This window comes from Camponotus vicinus, unplaced genomic scaffold (genome assembly GCF_025532165.1).
Source record: "Camponotus vicinus isolate PSW18456_S1 unplaced genomic scaffold, iyCamVici1.0 SCAF_4, whole genome shotgun sequence".
Lineage (NCBI taxonomy): Eukaryota > Metazoa > Arthropoda > Insecta > Hymenoptera > Formicidae > Camponotus > Camponotus vicinus.
In genome coordinates this window covers 3,853,755-3,877,552 of record NW_028141976.1, presented here as the reverse complement: position 1 = coordinate 3,877,552, position 23,798 = coordinate 3,853,755, and the positions used below count along the sequence as shown (strand labels likewise).

The 23,798-nt window shown below is 28.5% G+C and overlaps 1 protein-coding gene across 12 annotated transcripts in view; it reads left to right on the top strand.

Moving 5' to 3' along the window:
* The first annotated feature begins 703 nt into the window (after positions 1–703).
* Positions 704–23,798, top strand: part of Piezo (piezo type mechanosensitive ion channel component) — a 29,746-nt gene continuing 6,651 nt past the window's right edge. For 2 of the 12 annotated variants that reach the window (XM_083098114.1, XM_083098109.1), the window contains exons 1-25: positions 705–1,070; positions 4,959–5,051; positions 9,021–9,236; positions 9,980–10,206; positions 10,439–10,870; positions 11,626–11,757; positions 13,000–13,114; positions 13,194–13,303; positions 13,383–13,649; positions 13,830–14,156; positions 14,246–14,391; positions 14,473–14,619; positions 14,693–14,823; positions 14,909–15,051; positions 15,150–15,326; positions 15,414–15,930; positions 16,001–16,096; positions 16,180–16,622; positions 16,934–17,333; positions 18,786–18,848; positions 19,214–19,356; positions 19,960–20,136; positions 21,686–21,976; positions 22,080–22,156; positions 22,929–23,003. In XM_083098114.1, coding sequence (XP_082954240.1) covers positions 4,988–5,051; positions 9,021–9,236; positions 9,980–10,206; positions 10,439–10,870; positions 11,626–11,757; positions 13,000–13,114; positions 13,194–13,303; positions 13,383–13,649; positions 13,830–14,156; positions 14,246–14,391; positions 14,473–14,619; positions 14,693–14,823; positions 14,909–15,051; positions 15,150–15,326; positions 15,414–15,930; positions 16,001–16,096; positions 16,180–16,622; positions 16,934–17,333; positions 18,786–18,848; positions 19,214–19,356; positions 19,960–20,136; positions 21,686–21,976; positions 22,080–22,156; positions 22,929–23,003 — 4,916 coding nt within the window. In that variant the 5' untranslated portion in view covers positions 705–1,070; positions 4,959–4,987. Of the gene's footprint in view, positions 1,071–4,958; positions 5,052–9,020; positions 9,237–9,979; positions 10,207–10,438; positions 10,871–11,625; positions 11,758–12,474; positions 12,523–12,999; positions 13,115–13,193; positions 13,304–13,382; positions 13,650–13,829; positions 14,157–14,245; positions 14,392–14,472; positions 14,620–14,692; positions 14,824–14,908; positions 15,052–15,149; positions 15,327–15,413; positions 15,931–16,000; positions 16,097–16,179; positions 16,623–16,933; positions 17,334–18,785; positions 18,849–19,213; positions 19,357–19,959; positions 20,137–21,685; positions 21,977–22,079; positions 22,157–22,904; positions 23,004–23,798 lie in introns of all 12 variants that reach the window. The other 10 variants (XM_083098112.1, XM_083098106.1, XM_083098110.1 and 7 more) reach the window with 8 other exon arrangements.

Here is a 23,798-nt window from a genome sequence, read left to right as displayed (position 1 = left end):
CTCAATACTCGCAGTTTTCCATTACATGATGAAACAGCTGGATGTTTAAGCGATAATATCTTAATATGGAAGACTGATTTAAACTGAAATTACGGATTGACGCTCTTTATCATCTAAAGATCTTACATTTATTTTTTTATAAAAAAACTGTAATTATACAAAGTAATTATACACATTGTATGTAATTATATATATCATTTTCATAATAAAATTATATTACATGTATAGCTAATATAGGATAGCATAGGTATGCTTCTTCTCAATAACAAGATAAGGCACATTAGACGCCATCTCTACAAAGATCACAGCATTATAGTAGACATGGACTGCTCTATTTATCTTGTAACAAATTGATTTTACAATAAATTAATAATTTCAAAAAATATAACATTATATTTTCTGATCTCATGTCTGCCTATTATATCATGTAATATCAATAGATATTTCAGAACATATAAAAAATGAATTATACGATAACGATTTATTTTATTCATAATGATATAATATATGTATATTAAAAGCAAATTAAATAGTGCAAGAAAATATTTTTAAATTAATGATTAATGACATATTGGATAGAAGGAAAAAGAATCGCATTAGTGTACGAGATTATCGATGACGCATAAAGATTCCGCGCATGCACGTTAGGTTTCGTCGTCCCATTGTACGCCAGTAAATGCGGGTATCTGGCCTAGCCTTGGCTAGGCGCCTGGATGATCAGTTAGTCGGTGGCAAACCAAACGTTACGAAACATCAGTGAACGACTGAAAACAGATGCGACGGAGAATCGACCGTTGGTCGATGCTCCGACGAGTAGTAGAGTAGTAATAGATGACACGTGGGTGTATACGAGAGCTGCCATTCATAAAGTTATAATAGATACATAGTAATTAAATTCATAGTGCAAAGGTATATCAGTGAAGTAGTGATTAACAGTGTGTTGCTTCCGCGGAAAAGCGTGCCGGGAAGCGTATGTTGCTCTCTTCGAAGTTTGATCGACCTAAGGACAGCTGGGAGAGAACCCTTGGTAGGGGATGCTTTGAAACGGTGTGCTCGTGTGCTCGTATAAGGTACGCATTGTGTTTTCTACTGCAGCGATTTACATTGATACGAAATGCTGACGTTGGAAATCTGTAGAATGTTTGGAATCTAATTTTTATTCTAGTATTTGTTAACTTTTGAACTCATGAATAGATCTTTGTTGAAAAAAAAGAAGAATACTTGGAAAATATCATGAACCTATATGAGAAAAGATTTTTATTTGAATTAATGATTATGGATACAATAGATTATATCGAAGAACGACTTAATAGATTGCATGATAAATTTATTTGCATTAAATAAAACAATTTGAATTTCCTTTCTTATATATTTATAAACAAGATTTCTCTGATGGTTACAAACTAATTTTGGAGTAATAAATAGAATTTAATAAATAAATTTATGAAATAGCTGAAGTGTACAATAGATTGAGGTTTATCTAAAGAGATTAATTATGAAATTAAAACAATGTAGATGTAAAATTGTGATATCTCGTATAAAATTGTGTGATCACGTCTTTCTTACATTGTTTACTATCATTGTAAACGGAAGTATGAGCCATCGCGAATATATGTTGTTGTCAAGGACTACGATTTGTAATGTTGATTCAATTCTAGAAATAACTTTGTGAATAAAATTTCTATGAAATTTCTTTCTTGAAATCTTACGTATTTTTAATCTTCGTGTGGTGTTATACATTTTATGTTTTATATATTTTTACATTTGTTTCTTACTAAAAAACAAGCCAAAAACTTTTGAATAGATCATAAAATATATTTAAAAAAACAACTCTTTATTAATTTTAAAAATACTAACGATTATTGTCAGTAAGGAAATAAGCACGATTCATTCATGATTGCTATTTACATCATCAAATTTTATTACGTTTACATAATATAATATGTGTGTTTTATGGAAATGATATTTGTAATTGATTAAATCTGCAATTGATAAAATATTTGAAATACATATACACTTTTATACTTGGTAATATCTAACAACTTATCGCACAACTGAATACATAAAGCCTCCCACACATACATATAATTATTGCATGTAAGATAAAGAAACTCGAGGAAAGTTTAACAACTTATTTGCAATTCCGCTTACTGAATTTTCCAAATAAAGATAGAAATGAATCAAGTATTTTGCTTTGTTCAAATTAATCAATAATAAATAAAATATGGTATAAATTTTATCATAAAGTATCTTGTTGCTTAAAAATTAAATAATAGTCACTGAATTTTGTAATTTATTGGCTATTTTTACTTAATTTACGATTATGAAGTGATACATGCTGCAACTATGTATATTACGATAATAAATATCAATCGTCATAAGTTCTAATCATATGTTTTATTAATAATTAATAAGTGTCTGTCTTTGTCAATGTTTCTCAAAACATATTTTTTTGACATAACATATTTTTGATATATTTTTAACTTGATATATTTTTCTGATCACTCTAGATCATATAGAAAGAGCCAGTCTAAAATTTTATAATTGTTAAGTAATTTTTATAGAACATTTTTACAGGACATTTCTGAACGTTGAAATAATCTTGATAGTTTTTTATCAAAAACATAATAAAATCTAATGTGATATTTTACAGCGCAATTTATTTCTTAAATAAGATTATGCATTCGTTTGATTAATTCCTCATTCTGAACAACACATTGAGAGAAAGATGTAGTTGCATACAAAATAAGTTAACTCGATATGCAACTGCGCACATTTTGTTATTACAATATTCAATCATAATTCAAGCCTAATTTTTCATATTCAAACATAAATTTTTATAAAGTATATAAGAACAGAAATAAACTACAAGAAAATAATATTAAAAATAAAAAATATATAGAATAATATCACAATGAGTTGTTTACATTTTTTTACGCAATATATATATTATACATTTGAATGAATATTCACTTTAAATTGATTAAAAATAGTTCTTTCTAAATTCAAATAGATTACTACATTATATTTGATCAACATTATCACATTATATCAGATAAAAACGATTATTTGTAATGCATAAAATCAATTGTTATGGTAAATATTAGTAATTAATTCAGTAACATTATTCACTATCTACTTATTGAATTGAGTAGAACACTACTATCTAGTTTGAATCTACTATTGAATCTTACTGTCTGTTTGAATCATTGATATTCAAAGTATTCTTCTCGCATTCCATTCAAATGTAAAAAGATGGATTAGTCATGGATTTTATATTTTATCATGTTTTTGATAAATAAAGATAGATCATATGTCAGCTAACTCTATGAATAATATGCTCATTTTTTATTTATAAACAACATGTTTAAAAGATTTTGTAACCACATAATCTATCTATAATCTAATCTATAATCATAATCTAATATATATATTACGTGATTACAAAATCTTTTAAACATGTTGTTTATAAATAAAAATGAGCATATTATTCATAAAATTTTCTAACATATGATCTATCTTGATTTACTAATTAAAATATGACGCATATGTGAGCTACGTGTAGACATTTGAAATTACATTTGTTATTATTTGCAATTTATATTGAATTACTTGAGTTCTGAAAAGTTACGAATTGAGAAATGTAAAGAGAAATAACGTTAAATAATAATAGCTTCAATATCTTGATAAGGAAAATAATTATATCTATATATGAGTCATATAATGTATGTGCTAAAGTATATATACCTTGTCAATCTAACAATAAGTATTATTTATCACAAGACGGACGTGCTGCACCCATTCTGTCTTCCACAGGCAGTTCAATAAGTAAAGCCATTAGACATGGCTTATGGGTTTGACATTCGATAATATACTTTCTCGTCTTCACCAAAAAATCACTAACAATATATGTATATAATTTAATTATAATATAATATTTCTTATTATTTTTTATAATATTTCTTATTATTTTTATTTTTTTGCAAATCGGATGTACAGAAATCGAATCAAATATTGCAATTAAAGAAAATGATTAACGCTACTCTTAATTAACGCATTCATCCTTTATCTCTCATCATTTTGGTTTTTTTCTTTTTTATACATAACACCATGAAAGCAGCTGTCAAGTCACATAAAATTATACAATGAAATTGATTGATATTATCCATACTGGAATAAAATATCGTCACGCAATGTCATATTTTCCCTCTTTCCACCACACACATCATTTGCGCTCACTTCTTTATACGATAAAAGCGTAACTGGCGCACCTCTCAGCGTCCCTATGTAATTGTGACTCGTAATTAACGTGGGCGTGCCTCTCATGACCAAAAACATACGTGCTCCTGTTCCCAGAATTGCTTAAAGCAAGTCATTTTGGGAATTTTCAGTCACTCGTCCCGACATCACAAATTATCATGCACGCAACTGTCAAATAACATACATGTATAATCGTTATCAATATTAAAGTCTTAAAATATAATAGTCAATCTTAAATTACATATAATAATTATCAGAAAATTATAGACAAAAATTATAATGATTATTGCCACATAAAATTAATAAGATTATTTTATGTTGCACATAAATAATTTTAATATTCATATAATTTTAATATTCATAACAATTCAGTTTGTACTATGGCTGCATAATGCAATTATACGAGAGCAGCTAGTAATACGACGACCTGAGTGTAATATGTTAACGAACGTGAAACGTAACGTAACGAAACCGGTTTATGAAAAAGATTTCAGATCTTAAAGAGATCATAAAGTGAAGAGCGGAACTTCGACGTTGCGTATTTTGATAATCAGGTTAAAACTGTTCAACTGCGGTAGAATTTTATCGATTCTAGAGAGTTTATGTCGTACCTAAAATTTTCATAGATTTTTCAAGAATATTTTTTAAAAGTTCTCGCATAAGTTTCCACTCATCCTACTCCTACTTCTTTGTTTCAGAGTGAAAGGCCATCCAGACAGTTCAAGGCATGACGAAGTACTGGCTGAACGTGGCCCTTCTCAGGGTCATTCTACCAGTCATCTTAGCCGGATGTGAGTTTCATTCACATAACTCCTTCTTCTAGTATATTTTTCACTCTCGTATCTTGCAGATGATAAATAGCTTGCGCGTAACATACAAATAATAAAGTAGATAAAAAAAGCACAAAATATTTTTACACGAGATTTGCACTATTTTGCATAGCTGTTATATTTTTTGCATATTTGCTACTTTAATTAATATGCTATTGATCTCTACATTAAATATATATTTCTCGATATCCTCGATAAAAATTATAATATGATAAACTATCATCGTTATTTAATAACAAAAAGAAATAAAAAAAATAAATAATATAAAAAAATGTTTACTTTTATGCATTTTTTTCCTACCAATATTAGTTTTTACATATTTTTCACATATACCAATTTTATTACTCTAGTCACGTCCTTGTATAGATATAATCATGACGTAATATTTTATCATTCGGTTCAATATGACTCAATATGTCTTATACAATCAAAAATATTTCTAGTATAAAAAAATAAATATTCTTTTACCGTATTACTACACCTTTATTGAAAAACTGCTTATTATATAACATAGTACATAGTACATAGTACATAGTACATAGTATGTATAACATAGTCTTTTACGTTACGGTAACATTTTTTGAATTATAATGATAACAAATACAATTAATAATCATGTTTATAACAGTGGTTATTTCTCATGGATTAATAAATTTAATTCATTGTGTGATTAATATACATATATTAACAATTGATAAAACGAAAAACCTACAATGTCGGTTTATGCTTCGTAACAGAAATAAGAAAATAGATAATAAAAAATAAGAAAAATCAAGGAATTCGATTTAGATTGACTACCTACATTTTGTATAATCATATTCAGTATTATGTTAATGAATAGTTATACGATAACAGATAAAATATTTTGTATCTTTCACGATATATAATTTCCTCTGATGATTGCATGTATATTATATATACATCTTCTACGCATTTTATTTTATTTTTTATTTTTTTATATTTTAGTACTTATCAGTAAATATTTACTAATTATTAAAAATATTTATATTTCGAAATACTTTCTTTTATTTTAATTAGGTGTATTAACTTTCCCAGATTATTTTTTTAAAAAATGCATATATAAAAAAAGATTTATCAAAGAAATAAATTTTATAACACAGATTTTATCCATTTTATATTAAATATAAGTTTATATTAAAAAGAGAAATATTGTCATTATTTATCAACTTGGCACATGTTTGATCACTTGCAATACATGTTATTATCACTAACATCTATCTGTATCCCATATTGTTCAATTATTTCTGTTAGAAAAGAAAAATTTGAATTATAATAAATTTCATTAATTATTTTACTTTTTTCAAACCGTATTAACGCGTTTGCATAAAAAAAGTAAATTATAGAAGGATCTGTTTGATATTTCTAAATATGTTTTTAAGTAATTAATTAATTTAAAATTTGTAATTTGAAAATTAATATGCATTTATTTTTCAAATCTCTAAAAAATTTAATTATTATTAATTTGTATAAATAGACTTTTACATTTATTAAGTAATATAATAATAAAAATAAATACATTTTTATATAAAATATACAAAAACATAAAAACGATAATATGAAAATATATTTCCGTTCCACATTGTTCTCCCTGACATCGTAAATATATGTCTAAGCGGCTTGAGAAGTAATCTAAAATTAGGAGCAACCGCTTGAACTCGTGTATCCATATCACATGAGGGCAAGGATTACTAATTTTGTCAAAACAAACATATCAAATTAAGTGTATAAAAGAAGCTCTATGTTTTCTTATCAAAAATAGAATATTTATGATCTTTAACTTAAATTTGATCTTTAACTTAAATTTATTAAAATAAATTTTTTTGTTTTATATAAACACGACGCATTATTATCTATTGTGATATTGCTGATAAATTTTGATTATTTTACATAAGAATGTAAGCAAAATGTTAATGCTAAAATCTAAATATTAATTTATACTATGAGTTACAAGAAAATAAAATAATTTATCTGTTTTTTAAGTTTAGTTGGATTATATTTTCTTTGCATTAAATTTAAAAATACTTAACAACATTATCGAAATAATACAAAAAATCAATTACATTTAGCCATCTATCCATTTGTGTGCAAAACAAATCAACATTACATAAACTAATTAAATGACATATGATATAAAGAAATTGTATGCAATATCAAATTATAATCCTTATAACAATTAATCATGGCTGGGACTTTATTTCTTAAAAATATTCCAAGACCATTAACATAAATTTCATGCGTGTAGCCTTATTTTCAGTGCCGGCTTCGTGTTGTAAAAGAAATTAGACTTATAAACCTTTGACCTCATTCATCGAATATAAGAATTATACGATAAAAAAAGATCTTACTGACTTTAATATCTATCGTTTAATATCTCGCTAAGATCATTATCAATGTTGCACGTGTGAACTGTTGTAAGTTTAATAATTAGTATATTATATTTTTGACAATCGAGAATTAAATTTATTAATATTATTGTTGCAAAGTAAAAAAAAAGCAATTAATAATTAATTCTATTTTTGATATTAATATTTTTACATATGTATTTGCTTCAAGAAACTAGATAATAAAAAATATATCAATATTTTTTTAAATTAAAGGCATAATAATTTCTTAGAAATATCGTATATAATATTAGCAACACAAGAATAATTATATATTATAAATTATCATTATAAAAAGAGAAAACTATACAGCTTTCCTCATCGTAATACATAAAAAAATATTTAAAGAAATAAATCGCAGTAGCGATTGTTGTAACAATTAGCAGAATTTCGTGTAGAAGTTTGTGATAATTTTCACTTGGCAGTCACACAATGTCGTTATTTAGATGCGTCGGGCAAATTTAACATCTGCCACGAATAGAATGAATAAATTGCTAAAGACGACTGGAAATAATACGATATTTTGTGCGAACATTTGGAAAAGTTTAAATAATACAAATTCTAGCATGTTATAACACTGAAAGTAACGAACAAAGTTACACTCATTTGTGAAACATTTTGTAACGTTCCATGATGCGAAAATAATTATTATCGACAGACTGAAACTCCTCACAATGATTAGCATTAATTATCGCATATGCGTTTGCTATACTTATATACCGGGTACTCATTAAATTAATTATAGATTATTATACAATATATGTACGTACCTCCCACAGAAATATATTTATTTAGGATATTGATTTTTTATTTTATTAAGATAAATATATATATATCTATAAAATGTACATAAGATATTAAATATTGCACATAATTTCTTAAATCAAATAGTATTAAAACATTAAAGTATTTAAAACATTTATTACAATTTAAATACGAATTAATAAAAATAAAAAATCTTTAAAACTCGGAGATTGAAATGTCACTTCCCAGAAATCGTTATTGACTGTCGAGTAATTCCCTATCTCATCTATCATAAATGACCTTTTCACAAATGTAGGAACAATTATATCAACAGCTTATATCAACATATGCTTTTTATGTGCTATTGTATGTTTCATCGTCCAGGAAAGGTTTCTTTTATAAAAATCTGAAAGTGTCAAAATGTACTACAATATTTTACATATAATTAAAATGAGATAATATAAGTTCTGACAAAAGACCTGTGAACGTTTCTATCTTGATTGAAATAAAAAAATGTTATTTTTAATTTTCTTTTTATCTTTCTTTTATACAACCGTGACACAAACGTGAACTTAACATTCTAATATTTTTATTCTAATCTCCAAATATTTTTTAGATTTAATTATTTCCTTTAGATCTCATTTAACTTATTCTAGAACTCTTTAGAAAAGAATAGTTTAAACTGCATATATATATACGTATTAAAGATTTTATTAATTATATCACAATTCTAAAAATGGGAATGTAAATGGGAATTTTATAGAAATGGATTTCAATTTTATAGGTACAATATGGCGACCAGTGGGATTATCAATCATCTATCTAGTATTGATGCTATACTCTCCGATAGTCCCAATACCGACACACGAAACTATGGCAGGTCACACGGGAATATACCTGAAGATTTGCATCTGCTTAGCCTTTATTGTAGCTATAGCTCAGATCACCTTTCACATTGTTCTCCTGTCTTTACCTCCCTACGGATACTTTCTACAAAACTGTAAGCAACACTCTGATACAAAAATATATTATGTTATCTTCATATTTTTATAAAAGTTTAAACAATAAAATATCTATAAATTTTTTAAATAAATAAATATATATATATACATATATATATATAAAGGTAAATTGAAAAGTTTCCGTCTGATTAAGAAAATTTCTTCGGGCAAAATGAGATTTATTTCTCTCAACATAGTCTTCTTTAAATTTAATACATTTATTCCTTATTATTTTTTTCTAAATCTTTCATGCCTTCGGTGAAATAAAATTTGTCTAAATCTCGGAAAAATAGGCATTTACAAAATTAATTAGAGCAAAATCCCAGATAGCTGGGATTTTTTTCAAATTTGAGAAGAGAAAGAAGTCGCTTGAGACTAAATCTAGAGAGTACGGAGGATGAGAAATCATATCATAATTCATGCAATTTTGTGATATTCGATTTTCTCCATTATCGATAAATCGCAACAGTTTGGTCAATTTGAAAGACTGATACAGGAAAATTAAATGTGAGAATGATCTAAAAATTTAGCAGTAGATGTTTGACAGTGCTATTTATCGGATTGTTATAGAATTATGATATAAATATTGCTTTTTGCTAATCAGGCCGGAAACTTTTCATATATATATATATATATATATATATATATATATATATATATATATACCATTTTTTACATAAAATTTAAAAAATACATATCTTCAATATCAAATTCTACTAATAAATCAATTTTATACTTTCAGGCGAGTTTCTAGAGAAGCTTTTCAGACACATAGGCTTTGTCAGATTAGATAGCGCATCTGTATGGGAAATATTTTATTGGTTAACGCCAGAATTCCTAATTTTACCCACCGTACTCGCCATATATTTTATATGTCGTTTCCTTACGCAAAAACGTAACGAAGAGGAAGATGAGCCTTCCCCTCGTGAGGAAAATAAACAGAAGAAGACGAAAGATAGCACTACAAAGGTAATCATATGATCCACACCTGAAAAAAGAGGATGTTTGATATAAAAAGAAATTATAAAATGATTAATATATTTAAAATATATCATATATATATTTGCCTCATCCGAATTTTTCAATCAAAATTGCTCTAAAGGTCCTTCAATCCAAACTGCATCCTCGACATTATAATTCCGAGAAAAAAAATCGATATCTGGCCGAAGATAATTTACGCCTACGCACATTCATGATTCAGATAATCAACTTCCTGGGAGGTATCGGCACCTACGTCGTCCTAGCGTCATTGTGCTGCGTCGCGGCCTTGAAACCATCAATAGAAGCGGCTTTCTACTTCCTGGTGTTCCTCGGCGCAGCAACATGTTGGGCCTGCAACAAAGAACTGCAAAAGAAATTCGCCGTGATTTGCAGGATTATCATGGTTATCGTGATCGTTCACATTGTCGTGTTACTCGCCTATCAAAACGAATGGCCTCAGGAAATTATTCCTGCATCCAACGCTTGGTCACGTTATCTGGCCCTGACTGCAATTTATCACACCAACTGCAGCGACCCGAGGGATGTAGAATATACAAATAATGCCGACTGGTTGATATATGGATACGTTCTGAGACTCTTCTGGCTGTATTATGTCCTCGCGTTGCAATCGCAATTTCTTAGTAAGAAACCGGTGAGTTCAGATTTTCTCAATCTAATCAGAATTATGATATTTAAAAAAATGATTATTTCTTTTAAATTGATATTATTAATCAGAGGAAAGATTAGAATATATAATATGTGAATATATAAGAATCATATTTTACTAATTGTAAGTAATATTAGAGATTGCAATATTCTTATATTTGTCGTTATTTAGATCTTTAGTGAGAGATAGTTGTACTTTTAATGTTACAATAACATTAGAATTATTTAAATTAATATATTATCAAATTTTTTGTTTTTATATTAAAAAGAAATATTTGGATTCAAATATAAACTTTTACAGATAAAGCTACATGTTAGTTTAGATCAATAAAAATTTGGTGTTGTGATTAATAGAATTTAATTAGAATAGTAATAATTAAATATCTCTCCGTACAATATACTAAATTTTTTTTAGAAATATTATATCAAACAGTATTTTTTTTTATATTGTTTCTTTCTCAATTTAGATATACTTTAAATTTAAAAACCTTACTGTTCCAAGCTATACGCTATTTGCCTAACATAATTAACCTTTCGTGGGTAAGGGATAATTAACACCGCAAATAATAGCTGATCATCTAACAATCTCTAAACTAACTCAAATGTAATTGAGATTTTACTAATTACAAACTCGCCAAAATATATAGATTCATTATATATTTTTCTTCTTTTTGTTGCAAAATTACAAAGATAATGGTTTTTGGAAGATTTTGTTGAAAATATCTTGCTTCTACTAACGAGGCATTACAGGCAAAGGAAACGAAGCGATTAAGTGGCAAACTGGAGAATCTGGACACTGCATTGTCTAGACACGTATCTATCAGACGCAGAACACCTTCCCAAAGATGGCAATCAGCGCGACGTAAGGCTCGTGTAAGGATTCGTCCCACATGAGCCAATTGATACATGTACAATTGATGCAATATGCTTCCATATATTTTTGTAATTATGCAACATTTCCTTTTTGCCAGCTATATTTTATTTCAGATTTTATCTCGTTGATACGGCATTGTCACAATTATATGTTTTCTATTTCAAATCCATTTTCCAATTGTTTCAATGTTAAGTTGCCTATTTCCGTAAGAATGTCATTAACTTTTCGAAACTTTCAATATTGTTAAACTTTTAAATATATCTGTTATACATATTTAACATATTTGATGTTTTCAATTCTCATTTTCAAGTTTACGAATCATTTTTTAAATAATATTTTTACTTATTTTTCGTCATCTTATGTTATGACATTTCTCTTATGCTTGTTTATTTTGCTCTTACTAATTATCTCTAATAAATTATTTTTAGTATTTTTTTAAACACATGCATTGTATCAAACACATGCATTCAACAATGTTGCACTTACAAATGATTTTGATTCGAAAAGATATTGACATATCTCTTGCAGCTTCATATTTATCAATAATCTTCATCTAAATTTCTTCTAAAAATTGATTCTATGTAAAAAAAATTGTTTCGCCTATTTTAAAATACTTTCTTATTTGCTATCGCCTTCCAGATGTGCGGTTATTATTTAATGCTGAGCAAAATCTTTTCCGTTTGGATGCTGTTATGTTTAGTTTGCCATTGTTTTAGAAGCCGGTCGTAGATTCGTCGTTACCAACAATCGACGAGCGAACGCCTGTACGTATATCAATTGAATATGCATAGTTAATTAATTATTCGCTAACAGTTCACTCTTCTTACGCATGTGACACAAATAAACTCTATCAAGCAATTCGAGATTTTATTCGTGTAAATATAAATTTCATCATAAATTTCATCATAATCATAAATTTCGATGTACTTTTGCACGAATTGATCTCGAAAATTGTTACACGCAAGATCATTTTATTACTAACAAGATTTAATAAACATTAATAAACTGGTGAAGGTAAATGCATATTGTTATATATCCTCTGCATGAGCCTGCCATTATTAGCATGATAGATCGTTAGAAAAATATTAGTTTAGTAATAGCTAAGAAAAAGAAAGACATGACATAATATAAAGTATATTTTATAGATATAAAATAATATATTTTTTAAATTATATTTTTAATTTTTTAATTATTATATTGAAAACATTCAAAAAAGAAGTAGAACGTTTTTCATTGTATAGTTGATGCGGTTTGGATCTGGAAGAACGGGGCTTCTTCAAGATTCCACTACTGGAAGTATCATTGTCCAAGATGGTCATCAGGATGACAGCATACAAATGCAGAGTCTCAGTGAAGGTAATAATATAAATATTATAACATACGATAAAGTTATGTATATTCGTTTAAAAATCGTTAATTAATTATTTTGTAAAAGGAGTGCCTGATGACACACCAGGTATCATCGAGCAAATAATTATGGCAGTATATTCCATCTTTCAATTAATAGTAAACTCATCATATCTGGCTACAAATATAATAATGATGGTAAGCATGAGAAATTAGAAAATAAAACCTATAAACAAATCAGTTGAAGAATTGTCTTATTATTTTTATCATCTTTCAGACATGGAGTATAATGTATCACAGCTGGACGACATTCGTTCTGCTTCTATGGGCATTGATTCTATGGATGGTTCCTGATAAACGTGCGTCTATGATGAAATGCTCTCCCTTCATCGTATTCTATGCAACTCTTCTGCTTCTCGGACAATATGTTTATAGTATGGATTTGAACGACGAAGAATTACCAAGAGTCGTGAGCGGCGTCAAAATTTCCGAAATTGGCTTCAGCAAAGCCGATGAGCTCAGCCGTTGGCATCTGATAGTTAAGGTATATCTTTTATAAATAAAATTTATTCATTTAATCAATAAAATTTTCATTATTTAAGAATTTTATATAAATCATCAAATTATTAATATTCTTACATTTATATATTGTAGTTTATAAGTATTACATATGTAGTATATATAATATAATACTTAACGCAGAATTTTATTTTTTAATTTATAGTGTCTATTTATATCCATGTTCTGGATCACTATGAGACAATATATGGCAGAACGAAAACGACAACAACGATCTTCCACTCTGAGGGACATGGTAGCGCCCTTACACGTGTCTGTCTCGACAGCTACAACTGCCATGAGTCACGATGAATCAGAAATCAAGAGCAAATTTATGAAAAATGTCGGGGAGCTATTGCAGAATCTATTGACGAGATTCTGGATTGCCGTGGTAGCAATCATGTTGTTCATCTGTGGCATTACGGGCGAACGAATGACAGTCTTCAGAATTGTTTACATGTCGCTATTCCTCATTTTTGTAATCACATTCCAGGTATCTTATTTAATTTCTAGGCACATAAATATGTATTTAAAATTTGTTAATGAAGATATATTATAAATAAATAACGCATGAAATTTTAGATGTCCTGGAGAGTGTGGAGAAGAATGATGTACGTATTCTGGGTGACTGTCATTGCATATTCGATTGCTATGTTAATTCTCGTTTATACTTATCAATTTCAAAATTTTCCAAAGTACTGGGAATATCTCGGTATAGACCAAGATTTGTGAGTAATGACTACTTCATTGTTACTCTAATTATTAGTCGTTTAGATCTCCCAGTGAATGTATTTCTATTATTATTTTAGACAAATGGATATTGGATTAGAGATCTATGAGATTAAAGATTTATTCGTGAGATTGCTGACCCCAACGTTTTTCGTCATCATTACAGTGCTTCAGATTCATTATTTCCACAAGGAGTTTCTCAATGTCACTAATATCGACAGATTAGGGTTCGTAAAAACAATATATTGTAGTATATCATTATATAATGATGATATATTAAAAATACTTCATTAATTTTAGGCCTGAAAGCTCATTTAGACGTGCTAGTCTGGGATACTCGCCTAGTTTAAATATTCCAATAACCTCCCCGGCTGATGTCACGCTTACTGAAAACGAAAATTATACAATGTATACATTGAAGCAGCTAAAACGTACATATGCTCATCATTTATTTCTTTTACCGATTATTATTTTAATGTCACAAAATTTTATTAAATGCTTTAAAATTCTTTTCAGATATGTCAAAATTAGAAAGAATAGCGCTATTTCGAAAAATAACGAAGCATCTAATAAATTTTTATAATTATACTTGGCTCTTTCTCGAAATTCATATGCAGAAAATTGTTTTTATTTCATTTGTACTTTTATGTATTAATGATGTAAGTGAAATCACCATATAATTTATTTCGATTATAAGGCTAAATATATATAATAAATTAATTATATATAAATTAATATATAAATAAATGTGTTCTAGGTATGTGCAATAAATTTCTTCTTTATCATTGCCGTAGTCGTGATGATCAATTTCAAAAGAAACATTCAAATAAATGCAATTAACATTATGGCTGCGATAATATCGCTTTTAGTGGTCGCCAAAATGTTGTATCAAATTCAATATATCAATCATGATAACTGGAACGTCAATTGCACTGTAAAAATTAAAATTATACTTTATTATAATAAACGAAAGGAAAATTTTCTCTTAATTTAATTTGATGTATTATCTGAATAATTTTAGAGATATGGAGAGAAAGACAATCAACAATATACAAGCAACAATACCGTCTACAATATAGCCGAATGGTTCGGGATGAAAAAAGCGGAGCCGGGTGGACTTCCGGATCTATTGAAAGGCTATATTGGCATCGTTACTGTAACAACTTTCAGGAAAATTATTAGAATTCGTCAATGGTTTCATCGCCATAGTAAAGGAGAATCATTGGACACTCCTCAAATAATGTTTCCGAATATCACTAGAACAGATGCTGATAAGGGATTGCCAGAGTGCTTGAAATTCCTCTTCAACTATGGTTTCTATAAATTCGGCCTTGAAATGTGCCTCATCGGAATCGTTACACTGATCGGCACAAGACTAGATTTTTACTCCGTTTTGTATAGCATGTGGCTATTATTATTTTTCCCGTTAAAGAGAAAAACCGTGGCGCAAATCTGGCCTTGTTTCAGAATTTTTGCCATTACTTTTCTACTTATTCAATATGCCATCGTTGTAGCTCCACCTACGTGGCTTTGTATAGGTAATATGATGACAAATATAAATCTTTAGATTAGATAAAACAAATAAATAATTTTTTTTATTTATTTTAGAATATCCATGGAGCGAGTCTGAGGTGATGAGGAGACTGCAAGAATGGTTGTTTCTTCCTGATCCAGATTTTCCACCGAATTCTAGAAAATTGATTTGTAAGTTTTATCAGTTTTATTCTTAAAATTAATTGAATTCTTAAAATGCTTTGCAATATTGTTAATGTGTTTTTTATACTCAGGCGATTTTATCTTATTGATGATGATCGTACGACAAAGTCTGGTCTTTCATATCGAACAACAAAGCTTACAGTCTGGCAGAGAGTTTATAGCTGGCCATAATTATTCCGTCTTCCAAGATATGGAAAAACCAAATTTTGTGAATCCTATCAAAGATTATGTGTCCCATATTCAATCATGGCTCGATATAATCAAACGTGGTTGCATGATGAGTCTCATGTGGGTGACGTTATCCATCATGTTTTTGGCTGGAACAAAAAGAACGAATCTCTTTTCGTTAGGTTATCTCATAGGAGCATTCGTATTCCTCTGGCAAGGAAGCGACTTTTATTTGAGACCGATGAGAGTTATTTTAAAATGGTGGAATCTATTAATTGGATACAATGTAATTGTTATCTTCTTGAAAGCCGTACTTCAAGGTGTAGGTTGTGTTCTCATCAAAGACGTAAGTTTCTTTCATTTCTAAATAAATTTTGATTCTCTATTTTTTATAAAAATAGCATGTTTTTTTTATATTAAATATAAAATTTTAATTAAAATAATTAAAAATAATAGTGTATATATGATAGAAAATATAGTTCATAAAATAAAATATAATAAAAATAAATATAATAAAAACTGAACACATTATATATATATATATATATATATATATATATATATATATATATATATATATATATATATGTACACATACACATATGACATATTCCAAGAAGAATATATAAAAATTATTAAATTATTTTATAATACTAGCTCGAACATTCAGCCTGTTGGCTGGTGCAGTTACTTGGTATCGCATGTCTGAAAAAGTTCAAGAGCTCCAGCGAATTGCTGAATCCCGTCGAGTGTGACGTCGCTAGAGAAGACATCGGCATGGTTTGGGATGGACTATGCCTTTGTTTTCTCTTAATACAGAAACGACTCTTCAAAAGTTACTACTTCTTCCACATAGTAGATGAGACAAAAGCCATGAGCATTCTAGCGTCTCGCGGCGCCGAACTTCTCGAAGAGCTTCATCAGAAGCGTATAGACATTCAGGAGAATGTGGAGAAAACAGTTTTAGAAAAACTGAAATTCAAAATGGATAAAATTAAGGCTAACCAGCAAAGAATACAGAAACCAGATTATAGAGAACTTCAGACTCACAAAGTCGGTAAGGCACTCCTTTCTTGATAATAATTTTAAATAATATTTACATTAGAAAAATATATTTTTTATCGACAAGTAATTTTGAAAAAAATATGATTATTGTTCTTCAAGCGATTGTAAGGTTCTGCCTAGATCATAAACATAAATTAATAATCAATTAACTTCCTTCCAAAAGCCTTTAAAGCTCATATTTCGTTCTAATATCTATGAATATCTTAACTTAAAACAGATAGGTTAAAAAATTCAAGAATTCTCAAGAATTGACGCTCTTTACTCTCTACATAAATATTAATCATTTTTAATTATAAACAAATAATTTCGTAATGTCAAATTCATAAAAGTCATTACTTTCTGCAATGTCATTACCATTTCGTTGCCACACTGCGTTCATTACATGTGGCAGAGATACGATATCCAATATATCTATATCTTTAATGCGTAAAAAAGAGGGACAAGCGCCGCTGGCGAGAACTTCCAGCGTGAGCTCCTGCATATCGGGTCATACACCCCCGCAGGGATATCAGACACCTTTGGACGAAGACGACGATGAGCCACCTCCGTTAACACCACGAGCGGCATCCCTATTACAGGCTCCCACGCCAAATTCCGCCGTTATGACAGCCAGCCTCGAGGGCTATCTCGAGCCGACTCGTATCTCATTCGGTTCGCCGCCCAGCAGCGAGTTGAATCCTCGGGGACCGTCGCCGGACGAGACATTCCCGGTTTTCTCGCCCCCGCCTTACGATCGGGTTCCGATCGATCGATCGTTAACGTCCTCCATGCGGCACCGTCGTCAATCCAGCTTCCCAAGCGGTCCACCGTGGATGAATGAGCTACACACCCCGCGTCAATCCATCATCTCGACGGCCTCTCGTTCCCCACATTCGCATCACACGTGTAATCGCTCATCTGCAACAATCTCCTCGTCGCCAGTGTGCCATGGTGTCTTATACATATGCTTCCTCACGCCTGCATATCTAGATCTTTCACGAAATATTTTATTATCTGATGTTCGTCTCGTCTTGCTAGGAGTGGTAGGAGTGTCCCCTTTTTTTAAGTAGTGAAATATGATACGTATAATTAAAAATAATTAATATTAATGTACATAAACGTTTATATTTTCAGGTCTCTATCTATACATATCTGATCTTTTATCAGTCTCTATTATTCTTTATTTCTTTTGTCATAAATTATCTTCCATATCATTTAATATCATTTAATAACAAATATTATATTTAATATATAATTATTTTTATAAGATAAATGGGATTTTTTACATCTATTAATGATTATAATTTTTCATACAGCAATCTCCTCAACAGCAGAGAATTTAATTGTGAATTACTTGGCATATATGTGACATACTGTAATATAGAATATTATGTGCTCTGTACCAATATCGCTAACTTTTTTTACTTTTTCTATCTTTATTTTATTTTTTGTGTCTTTTTATTAGATGAACTCTATCCAGGAACACGGCCATTGTACAAAATTCGTACGCCGAAGACTAACAGAGAGGGTAAATGTATATTATAGCTATCTGTGCATTATCCTACTAATCGATTTTCTCATCCCAATGATCCTAGGTCCTAGATCTATTCCACAATCTAACTTGTATATAAGATGTACAGTCTAAAAACATAAAAGCTTATATATATAGTTTGAAATGGCTATTGTAGTAAATTTCTTAATTATTTAATTACCTATTTACGTGCATATTTCATAATACTGCGGAAATGTAAAATAACTATATTAAATTTACAATATAATAGTTAAATGTCCTTGCACTTTCTTTTAATTATATTATCACTGCATGGCGCTTTTGCTTACGTATTACAAATAACTTATTATTCTTATTAAAAACCGATAATCTTTTTTAATTAGCCATTAGATCGGGCGACTATTACATGTTTTATCTGGATGACGATGATGTTACCGATTTGGTTCCTGACAGCGAAGCTGAGAAAAAGGAGAAAAAACGTTTCCATGAACAAGAGCAACGACAAAGAAGAATGACTGTTTCGGAGGTATGTATGTGAGGAATATATATGTATCAAAAATTACTCATTATTTTGATTTTTCAAAGATTCGGTATGAATTTGAGTGTGATTATGCTGTGAAATTTCGATTCAAAAAACAATTAAGGTTTTTGTGTTACATTTCACTAATCCCTTAACAAGATACTGATTCATCGAGACTTGAAAAAATTCCAAATATTACAAAAATCAATTCTAATTATTTACATTTAAAATCTTTTATTATATTTATAAGAATAGTTACTAAGAATATAAAATATATAACTTATAGAAATATATAATATTTTCAAATTTTCAAAAAATATTTTTAAAGAGAGCTTTCCGATTAGACAGACCACTTTATAGAGTTGAATGGCAGATCTTTTCGTGTAAAGATCGAAAATTTTCTCCTGTATGCCTTATTATTATTATATATTATTTCTTTTTTCGCTCTAAGTCTATCGATCACTGTTACCCTTGTTCTCCTTTTCTTCTCTCTCTTTTTCTCTCCTCGTCGAGGATAAAAGACCACGCAATACGTCCGGACCAAAATCGACGCACGAAATCGAATGTAAATATTGAATCGTGAGAACTGACGCGTAAGTCTCCTTGCAGTTGATGAACACGCTGATTAAGACAGACATTGAAATCGCGACGCACGTCGCCATGTATGGAGGGACCGAAAAGGACGCGCTGAGACTCCGACGTAGAAGCGTACCCTTGACTCGGAAGAAATCATCCATGTCCTATCTGAGCGCTCGCTCCGAGACTGATACTGCCATGGCTACCGATGTGAGACATTTCCTTTCCCTTTAAAAGGCTGCATGACCGCTGCAGGCACTTATTTGGCTATAATCGACTATAATATATATATCATCAACTTTTACCCTTATATATAATTCTGTCTCCAAACGACTACATAAAGCAAATGACAGATCTCACCATTGGATTTTAATGTGCAGTTGACTTTTGAGGGAAATTGAATTTTATATTTTACACAAAAAAAACATAATGTCATAAAATATATTATTATTAGATTATATTATTATTGGAAATATATTATTGGATTAATTTATTATAAATACTCCAATATTTTATTTCTCTTTTATTAACTCCTCTTTTAGAAAAATCAACTGCACATTACTTCATCAAAATGTAGGATTCGATTTTTGGCCATTGCTTTCCTGTCCTGCAAAGTCCTGTTTCGCACTTCTGTGCTACATTCTTCTGTTAGTTCCTTCTATATTGCTTCTTCTTCATCGATAAAGCAATCTATTCTTCTATTCCGCCCTTGTGCACCTTTATTTTATCGATGTCTTATTATTGTTAGTCTTATTATTTCGTGAAAAATTATTAATTTGCTGTATTAACATTATTATATATCTTTTTCTATATAATTCTTTTTTTTTCTCTTTAATATAATTAATATAATTTAATATAATTAATAAAAAAATCTTCTTTATACAATTTATTTAATATTATAACGTATGTTCTATAATATTTTTACTTATATTAAATTTTTTATTAAATATGATTTAATACAGTAATAAGTAAAGTAATCGGCAGCATATTCTTCTGTAATAATGTGATGACTACACATATATATATATATATATATATATGAGAAAGAAATATCATCAATAAGTAAAAACATTGTATAAATGCTAAGAATATATAGCGTTTATACAACACTTTTATTTATCGATGATATCTTTCCTTTCTCCTGAGCTCTCAGCTTCGTAGCAATAAATTATAAAAAGCAAAATCTTGTTGTGGTCTTTGTTGTCTTTACATTGTCTAACATCGTACTTAATTTTAATTAACTTATGTCGTAAGTACGCAGAAATTTGACAAAGTATTTCATCGTTAATACATACAAATATTGTATAAAAAAATCAACTTATTTATATATTTTTAAATCTATTATAACTCTTGTAAAGTACGGTGATTTTACGCTTATATGTATACTATGAAAGTCTATAAACATCTATAAAGAATATAAATATAATTAATTATAAAAATAGGAATCTTGATTATGATTAAAAATATGATTAGAAATAATTTTGAAAACTATAGGATGAGAAATGTTAAAGCTCCAACACATCAACAAATAAATTTCTTAATAAAGTGTAGAAAATAAGAAAAATTTTATTTTAAATTTTTATAGGAACGTAATAATTATTCGATCACAGTTCAATACATTTTATACGCACCTTCGCATTTCTCTCAACAGATTTAATTATTTTCAAGCTCACGATTACAATTTAAGCACTGTGTGTATGTATGTTCGTGCAATATATATTCTATGATAATATATAAAATTTATTGTAAAATTAATTAGGGTCCCGATCGAACGAGTCTCACTTCAGTGGAAATGGAAGATAAAGAAGTCACAGACTTGGCTAAAACACCAGAAATCTCTTCAGACGAAGAAGAGGATAAATCCAAAGATAAGAAAGAAGACGACAAAGAAAAGGAAGAACAGAAAAAAGCTTCGTTCTCCACATATTTCAAGTTTCTTTTGGTGATGATTAACAGCACTCTAACATCGATGACAAAATATCTAAACCAATTCTCCCACGATTACAGATACATTCGTAAAGTTTTAGCAAGAGAGAAAAAAACTCTAAAGGTATAAATCATTAGAAGAAAGAAACATATTAATTTGCACACACAAAATAGCGTATCGCACTATGCAGTATTTTTAATAATATTAGCGATTATTATATATTTAGGCGAAACCAGATTTTAGAATGGGAACACGATTAGGAATCAATCAAATGTGGCAACCAATACCTCTAATACAAGAACGGTAAGTTTGCTCTTATATATTACAAATCTTATAATTATATCTTAAAATTAAATTGCATCTTAATTGTTTATTATATAATGAGAAATTGTATATATATATTTATTATTAGTAACTCTATAAAGAAATTTTAGCTTCCATAAAAAAAATTATCTTTTTGCTATACCTAGGAAAATTTATATTATTTATTATTTATAGTTATAAAATTCTGGTTTTATAGATATAGGATATTAATTAATCTTACGCTGTACTCTTTCGGCTTTTTAAACGTCAGTTTGTAAATACGTAGTTGCATAAATTATTTATAATTTGTGTAGCTGCTACTTGCATATATTTGTTTAAAAACAGATACAAATTTACTTTTAAAAGATAATTTTCTGTAAATATTTTACGCAATATAATATTTTGATTTTTTCTTATTTCTTTTTAATATCTTACCGCATACATATTCATAATCTAAGCTAGGTGTAATTAAAAATATTTTTATTTATTTTTATGATTGTAACAGTAAATTGTGTTAATAAACAATAAAAAAATTGCGGTAAGAAATTAATTTGTAGCTCTTTAATGTTGCAAAGCATACTTCAAAATATTAGTTGGCATTAATAGCATTTGTAGTTATAACTTATGCTTCCCTGATTAGAGCGTAAATTAGCAAAAAGTCTAAAATCTGGTATTTAAAGAAAGTGTAAGTATATACGAAGTAATTTTAACGATCTCAGAATTTAAAAAAGTAATATATAGATGTTAGTAGTAAGTGTGCTCGCTGTAACAGATTGGCTACAAACGGCAATACTGAAGAATCACTTGATCCTGGCGAAGGTCCGAGCCAACCGTGCCAAGAAGAAAGGTAAAAGCTTTTATGTTGCTGTAAAATATGCTTTAAATAAAATTTTAGTTTTAATAGTATCTATGATTATATATAAAATGATTCTTTTGGCTAAACTAATACTAATCCCACTAAAAATTTTATTAGCAATTATCCATTTAATAATTAATTTTAGCAATTTCAATTAATTTCTCACCGACCTTATTTATGCATGCTTGTAAAAATTGATCAATCATCTATTCTTCGCATGATTATATCCGTATCTTTGTCTCCTAAATTTTGTTTAAAATTTTTTAGTTTATTCAAAAATTAATTTTATATTATACTTTCTACTACATTTTAAACTACCTTGTAAATTACTACATTTCATTTTTTTAAAGAACGATATTCTGTTTAAAAATTGAGGTTGAACAAAATTTGAAAAAATATACATCACAATATCAAATTCGAATATTGATCTGCGGCTAAAAAAAATGTCCCTTAAGAATTACGAGAAATCATAAACTTGATATTGATGATGTCTCTTCTGACTTAACAGTCATAATATCATATAGATATACGATATCAAAAATGTAAGAAACAGTTTACGGATGATGGATCAAGTTAATCGTTGTAAAACTTGTTCTAATATTATTCCAACAAAGAAATAACAAATGCAAATCAAATTCTTTGATTCAATTCTAACGTTATATTGATCTTTTTCAATCTATTTTGTTCTTGTTTTGTTTTTTTTAAATTCCTTCATCATCATTTTCTTTCTATCCATCATTGTCTATAATTGATAAAATTGATTATTATAATAGTAATATTTTTAGA